Consider the following 6,847-nt stretch of genomic DNA (forward strand, 5'->3'; position numbering starts at 1 on the left):
CAGGAAGGTCAGCTGGTTCTGTCTTCAGCAGGCGGTTTAGCACCCTTCTAGAGAGGAGAGAGCAAGTCTGGGGCTGGAGGGCTAGAAACCGAGGACCAAGCCAACAAAATTCCTTCCTTTTCAGTAACATGCTGTCCCTTTTATCAACAGCAAGAAACCTGAAATGTAGAGGAGTCATTAAAAAACCTCCTCTGGCTGCAACCAGAAGGTGTCTTGTAAGCCAGACTGGGGCAGAGATGAGTCCAATTTTAGGGGGCCTCTTCTTCAATAGGGGAGCAGCCGGAAAAGAAGCTGACATTGCTGGCCAGAGCTCGTTTCTTTTTCTTCCCTGGAGCTTTATTTTCTTGGGATTCTGTGGCTACATGTTTCAAGTCTGGGAGGCCAAGGGAGGAGGTGTCTGGAGCCGTCTTTAACAGAACCTGCTCCACTTCACACATCTCTTTCAGGATCTAGGAGGGACAGAAACAGGTATGACTACATCTCAGGTGGGAGCAGAGGCTCAGCCCAGCTTAGCCCCCACAGATGCCCAGTACACTTCCCATAGTATGAGGTGTTCTGTAAGATTGCTCTGCAGGAAGCAACAGACTCTATGGTCCATTCCCAGTTCCCAACAAGCACATTGGTCCTTTCTCCCCTTCCCCCACCACTGTCGGTCAGAGCTAAGGCAGAGATGGACATAATACAGCTGGAAATGCCTGCCTTTTAGCCTACCTACCTTACTGTTTGGAGTGGCACAGACAGGGTTGAAGAAGCTTAATCCTGGGGTCACTTCTGTGGGATCTTCCAGTTTGAAGGAACCTTCGGAATCCTGGGTCCTCTCAACAGTTCCCAAGCTATCCTGAGAATCAAGCAGACAGGCTATTAGAAATTCAGTTCCCAGGGTTATAGAATCACTGTTCCCATCCAACCAGAGAGACACCAGCTTGGAGAGCCTCATCAGTTTCTAAGCAAGTCTCAGGGAGACCCTGCTTGGGGTCATAGTGCTTGACGGCAGCTTCTGAAGGCGAAGGACTAGGTAGGATAGTGGCACAGGATGCATCATGAGGCAAGGTTTAAACAAGACCAAGCCTTGGTGATTTCTTTAACTTTCCCTTTTTCCAATCTGCAATATTCTTTTTACTAAAAAGGGTGTTGTCTGTATTGTTTTTTTTCCAGAGAAGGAAACCAAGGCCAAGAAAAAGAAGTTACTTAGGCAGTGAGGTGACTTTGGGGTAGAGCTTTGATTAGAATTATAAGCTTCTGTTATGAAAAAAGAACTGGATTAAGAGTCAGGAAGCCTAGGGTCTAATCTTTTATTGGGGTGACATTGGTCAATAAGATTATATAGGTTTCAAGTATCAATTTCTATGATACATGATCTGTATATTGCATTGTGTGCCCACCACCCAAAGTCAAATCTTCTGTCACCATATATTTGACCCCCTTCACCCTTTACTACTCCCACCTTCTTCCCTCGGGTAACCAACATGTTGTCTGTTTCTATGAGTTTTTGTTTACTTTTTTTGTTTATTTGTTGCTTTCAGTTCTATATCCCACATGAGTGAAATCATATAGTACTTGACTTTTTGTCTGACTTATTTTACTTAGCCACAGGAACAGACTCCCAAGGTCCCTGAGACATCTGCAATTGTTAGCCTTACCTCTTTAATCCTCTAATAACTGCCTACCTTAGAAGTATCCTATATAATAAAAGCCTAATATGCTAAGTGTCTGGTTGTCCATTCAACCAATCAAAGTGTAATATGCTAACAATATGCTAAGGCCACTCAACTGCTCACTATGACGTGCACTGACCACCAGGGGGCAGATGATCCAACCAGTACATTAGCTTACAGCTAGGGTCTGGCCGATCAGGACTGACCAAGATGGGCTGGACCCACCCTGGGGCCCTTCTGTGGTCCCTCCTCGACTGGCCAACCTCCTGTGTCCCTCCCCAGCCCCAATCATGCACCCGTGGGGTCCCTCGGCCTGGCCTGCACCCTCTCACAATCTGGGACCCCTCAGGGGATGGCAGAGAGCAGGTTTTGGCCTGATCCCACAGGCCAGGCCGAGAGACCTCACTGGTGCATGAATGCGTACACTGGGCCTCTAGTTTTTAATAGAAAACCCAGGGCAAAACTGCTTACATGTAGATGTTCAAGAAATGCATGAATGAACATGTAGATGTTCAAGAAATGCATGATGAATGATCATTACACTAAGCTTGCTAAAATTATTGCTTATCACATAGGGAGCTGTAGGAATGGGCTTTTGCCATGGGCACTGGTAGGCATAAGGCAAGTATGTGGACCTGATGTTCTTGGTGCTGCCTTTCTCAGAACACATTTTGTTTCCCTGAGATTTCTATTCCTGGAAGTAATATAAGGAGGACAGCTACAATTACCTTGGCTCACAACAGTGATCATCAGAAAAACCAAGTTCCTGTGAGTCTTTTCCTAGAGAATAGCTGGTTCCCATGGAGAGGGGCTAGGTAACTAATGTCTCAAGATGTCAGAAGGATTAACTTCCTTCCTGGAAGCTGCCACCTCAGCATGTGGCCCTTATAGTTCTAGCTAAGCCTCTGGATTAGCCAAATCCTGCATATTTATATGCCTGTAAATGCCTGCTTTCTTGTTCCTTGTTCCTGCCTCAGAAACTATAGAAACATTATAGTCAAGGTGGGGAATGGGGAACTCATACTTGGGAATCTTCTGGGAAGGGCTGTGGTTTCTGAAGGGGATGTGTGGACAGACTAGCAGTGAGCCAATAGGATTAAGCGAACTGTGTCTTTTTCTGATTGCAGAGAAAAGAAGAGTAGAAGAGCTGTGCAGGAGATTCCAGATTTCATGAAGAAAAGGGCGGAAACTAGTGGGGAAAATAAGGGGCAATGGCACTGATCCTACCTTGTCTTGCTGGCGGTTCCTACACTTTGTGGGGTCACAGCTGCAGTCCACGCCACAGTTCAACTTCTGTCTCCTGCACCCACACTGCTTATTCCCACACCAGCCCTTGCAGGAACACTGCAAAAACAGATTTGTAGAAAGACTTTATTACCGCCCAGCCGGTGTGCTCAGTGGTTGAGTGTCAACCTATGAACCAGAAGGTTATGGTTCGATTCCCTGTCAGGGCACATGCCTGGGTTTCAGGCTCAATCTCCAATGAGGGGCATGCCGGAGGCAGCCGATCAATGATTCTCTCTCATCACTGATGTTTCTCTCTCTCCACAATCCTCTCTGAAATCAATAATACATATATTTTTTAAAAAAAGAGTCATTACTGTCATCTGGAATGACATGGAATCAGTTTCACCCCACTTTTCACAGGGTAGGATGACTAGTTTAAAAGGCCTTCCCTTCATTTGCAAGCCTTTCTGAAAAGATGGAAAGTACCATCAACTTTATCAAGCTTCTATCTCCTCAGTCCTCTCTTGTTAATCCTCACTCTAAGATATTTTTTCCATTGATTTTTTTTTAGACAGAGTAGAAGGGAGAAAATGGGAGAGAGGGGGAAGAAGAGAGGAAGGAGGATAGGAAGAGATCAATGTGAGACACATCGACTGATTTCCTCTCACACATGCCCTGACCAGGGCCGGGGATTGAACCAGCAACCCAGGTACCGTGCCCTTGACCAGGAATCGAACCCAAGACCCTTCAGTGCAGGGGCTGGCACTATAACCACTGAACAATACCAGCCAGGGCGCCTCAGTCCTCTTTAGTGAAACAAAGATCAATGTGAACCACCATAGGTTTACTAAGAACAAGTCAAGCCAGGCAAATCCATTTATTTGGGGATAGGATACTTGAAAGACAGATCAGAGGGCTATCACAACAATGCAGGGAAACTGAATGAGACTCTCATGATCATTTTAAGGGCAAAGTGAAGAACTGTGAGCTAATTGGTAGTGGAGTTAGGTACAGTATATTTAAGGATTAAGCACAATTGCTTGATATCTTTTGATCTACCTAACTGTACTTCATCCAACTCACTTTCTACAGTTTGTTCAGTGTCAGCCTGAGCTTTGTCCTCAGCACTTTAATAATTTAGCAGTTTAATGAATCACTGATGAATGAAATATCATTTACAATTGTATAGCACTTTACAGTTTTTGGAGTACTTTCATATAATATACAACTACAAAAATCTTATAACTGGTCTACAAGGTAGGCATTTTAATCTGCTGTAACAACAACACAAAGCTGGAAGGATGATTAATATGTAAGATAACAGAATCACAATTCAAAAATATTTGGACAGGCTGAAATTATTGGCCCAAAGTAAAAGTTATAACAGGGATCAATTTCAGTTTGACACTTAGGTTCCTCCCAAATCAGCCATCCTATATAATAAAAGCCCAATATGCAAATCGACTGAACAGTGGAATGACCGGTCGCTATGATGCGCACTGACTACCAGGGGGCAGATGCTCAATGCAGGAGCTGCCCCCTGGTGGTCAGTGGGCTCCCACAGGGGGAGTGCTGCTCAGCCAGAAGCCGGGCTCAGGGCTGGCGAGTGCAGCGGTGGTGGCGGGAGCCTCTCTTGCCTCCACGGCGCGCTAAGGATGTCTGACTGATGGCTTGGGCCCATGGGGACATCCCCTGAGGGCTCCTGGACTGTGAGAGGGTGCAGGCTGGGCAGAGGGTCCCCACAAATGCACAAATTTTGTGCACCAGGTCTCTAGTAAAAAAAAAAATATGGGAGGAAGATCTGGCTTAAAAGTAGTTTTTGTACAAAAGGCCTAAGGATTGGAGATGTCACGAAGTTCCTTGAGTGGAAAGTGTAAAATGGCTGTCAAAAAGCAATACAGTCAGAGAGAAGTTTGGAATTCAGAAATCATGGGGAGCAACTGCTCCCAGACCCTGTTTGAAGTAGTCTATCCCATTAAACAAAATAGAGACAGGTGACCAGTGTTATAGAAAGTGATGTTATAAGAGAAATGGTGGGAGAAAGTAGGATAGTTTGGCTTGAAACAAACAAGTGGCAGACCTCAAAGAATGATGGATGAGTCGGAAGAGACCTTAGCGACCATGTAAAGTCTGATGTGATGTTTGAAGCACCTCTCTAATATCCTTGGTCTATCTAGAAATAGATACCAATTTCTATTTATCCTGAGATGAAAATTGTTTCCTAGAACGTTTGACCTTAGGACACAATTCTGTCATCTGGAATGACATGGAATCAGTTTAACCCCACTTTCACAGGACAGTTGTTCAAACCCTGAGCATAATTTTCACTCTCAGTGCCCCTCTGTCCAAATCCTCTGAAAGCTAAATATATCTAGCTCCTTCAATGATTCACCACATGACATGGTTTCCAAGAATCCTCGCCATCTTAACTATACACCAGTTTGTCCAAGTTCATCTTTAATTGTGACATCCAGAAATGAGCATAACTTTCTAGATGTGGTGTGATCATTATTAAGTAGATTGACACAGACACCTCCCAATATTCTTGTTAATGAGGCCTAAAATCACAGTAGCGTTTCCCCCCCATCCTTGTCATGTCTTTGTGGATTCATACTGGGTTTACCATTAAATTCAAGCCCTTAGATCTCTTTCATATGACAACGATCATCATTATTCTGTAGTTGTGAAGGTAAAATAAACCAAAATAATATTTTTTATTATGAGAGTAATATACATCATTTTATAAAATTTGAAAATCAAAAACCATGATTTTAATATTTAATACTTGTATATAGTATTGCATTATGTGGAAATGTCGATTTATTAAACTAGACTCCTACATTAGATATTAAGATGGCATTAAAAGAAATTGTTTGTTATTACAAATCATTTCACAGCAAACATCCTGATACATAAATATAACCAAAATGTTACCATGATAGACAAAGGCCCTCCGTAATGTGGTCCTGACTACCCCTCTGAATGGCCCTTGTACTACTCTCTCCCACTTTTCAATACACTCTAGCCACACTGGCCTTCTCAGCTGCTCCTTCATAAACCAAGTTCATCCTGCCCCAAGATCTTTGCATTTGCTGTTTCCTTTTCCTAAAATGTTCTTCCTGATTCCTTTCCTGACTAGCTCCTTCACTTTGTTCAGTTCTCAGCTTAAATATGTCTTCCTCAGAGAGACCTCTCCCAAGCCCTCTTCTGAAGTACTTTTTTCCTATCCTATCTGTGACTTCGCTATATTTTCTTCTTATCTCTTATCATCTAAAATGATTTTGTTTTTCTGGTTACTGTGTCTCTCTCTCTGTAGGGCGCGGCTATAGGGTTAAGCCTCGGACTGACCTGTTGGCAAAGCCACAAACCAGTCCCAGCTTAGAGGGCCCAGTCCCCTTAGCATAATTAGGCTCTACCTTATGTCTCCCTAGATCTTATCTGGGAAGCTAATGGGCTGAGGGAGATGTAGCAAGTGCTGCCAAAACAAGTGAAACTCACAAGAACACTGTAACTATGGTGACCACTACCTTGTTTACCTCTGGCTATAAAATAAAGGCTCAGCTTGCCTCTGGATCTCTCTCTGTGGCCTCAGCCAGGCACAGGAAGATCCATCAGACCCAGTTTATTCTCTTTGTCTGTCATTTCTTCATCCTTCACCGCCCTCCCTCAGGCTTGCAAACCCTTGGCTGAGCTGGCTCGGCACATCTCTCTCCACAAGAATGTCTTTCTTCAGTTTCATGAGGCCAAGGATCTTACCCGTCTCATATGCCGTATCCTCAACACCTAGAAACAGTCCCTGATACTTACACGCTCAAAAGATCTGTTGAGTAAATCTTTTTTTACACACCAATAACTATTTTTTTTTTAGTATAAATTCCTATGTGTATAATTACTGGGCCAAAAGATAGGAACATTTTTAAAGCTTTGGATACATATTTTCAAGTTGCCTTACAGAAAGCTATACC

The 6,847-nt window shown here is 43.7% G+C and overlaps 1 protein-coding gene across 1 annotated transcript in view; it reads right to left on the minus strand.

Annotated features, from left to right (window-relative positions):
• KIF4A (kinesin family member 4A) overlaps positions 1 to 6,847 on the minus strand; it is a 168,994-nt gene that overhangs the window by 198 nt on the left and 161,949 nt on the right. Inside the window, exons 29-31 of the mRNA XM_006770944.2 lie at positions 2,883 to 2,999; positions 716 to 838; positions 1 to 449 (exon numbers count right to left, since the gene is read on the minus strand). The exon at positions 1 to 449 is cut by the window's left edge and continues 198 nt beyond it. Coding sequence (XP_006771007.1) covers positions 249 to 449; positions 716 to 838; positions 2,883 to 2,999 — 441 coding nt within the window. The 3' untranslated portion in view covers positions 1 to 248. The remainder of the gene's footprint in view (positions 450 to 715; positions 839 to 2,882; positions 3,000 to 6,847) is intronic.

This window comes from Myotis davidii, unplaced genomic scaffold (assembly GCF_000327345.1).
Source record: "Myotis davidii unplaced genomic scaffold, ASM32734v1 scaffold1285, whole genome shotgun sequence".
Lineage (NCBI taxonomy): Eukaryota > Metazoa > Chordata > Mammalia > Chiroptera > Vespertilionidae > Myotis > Myotis davidii.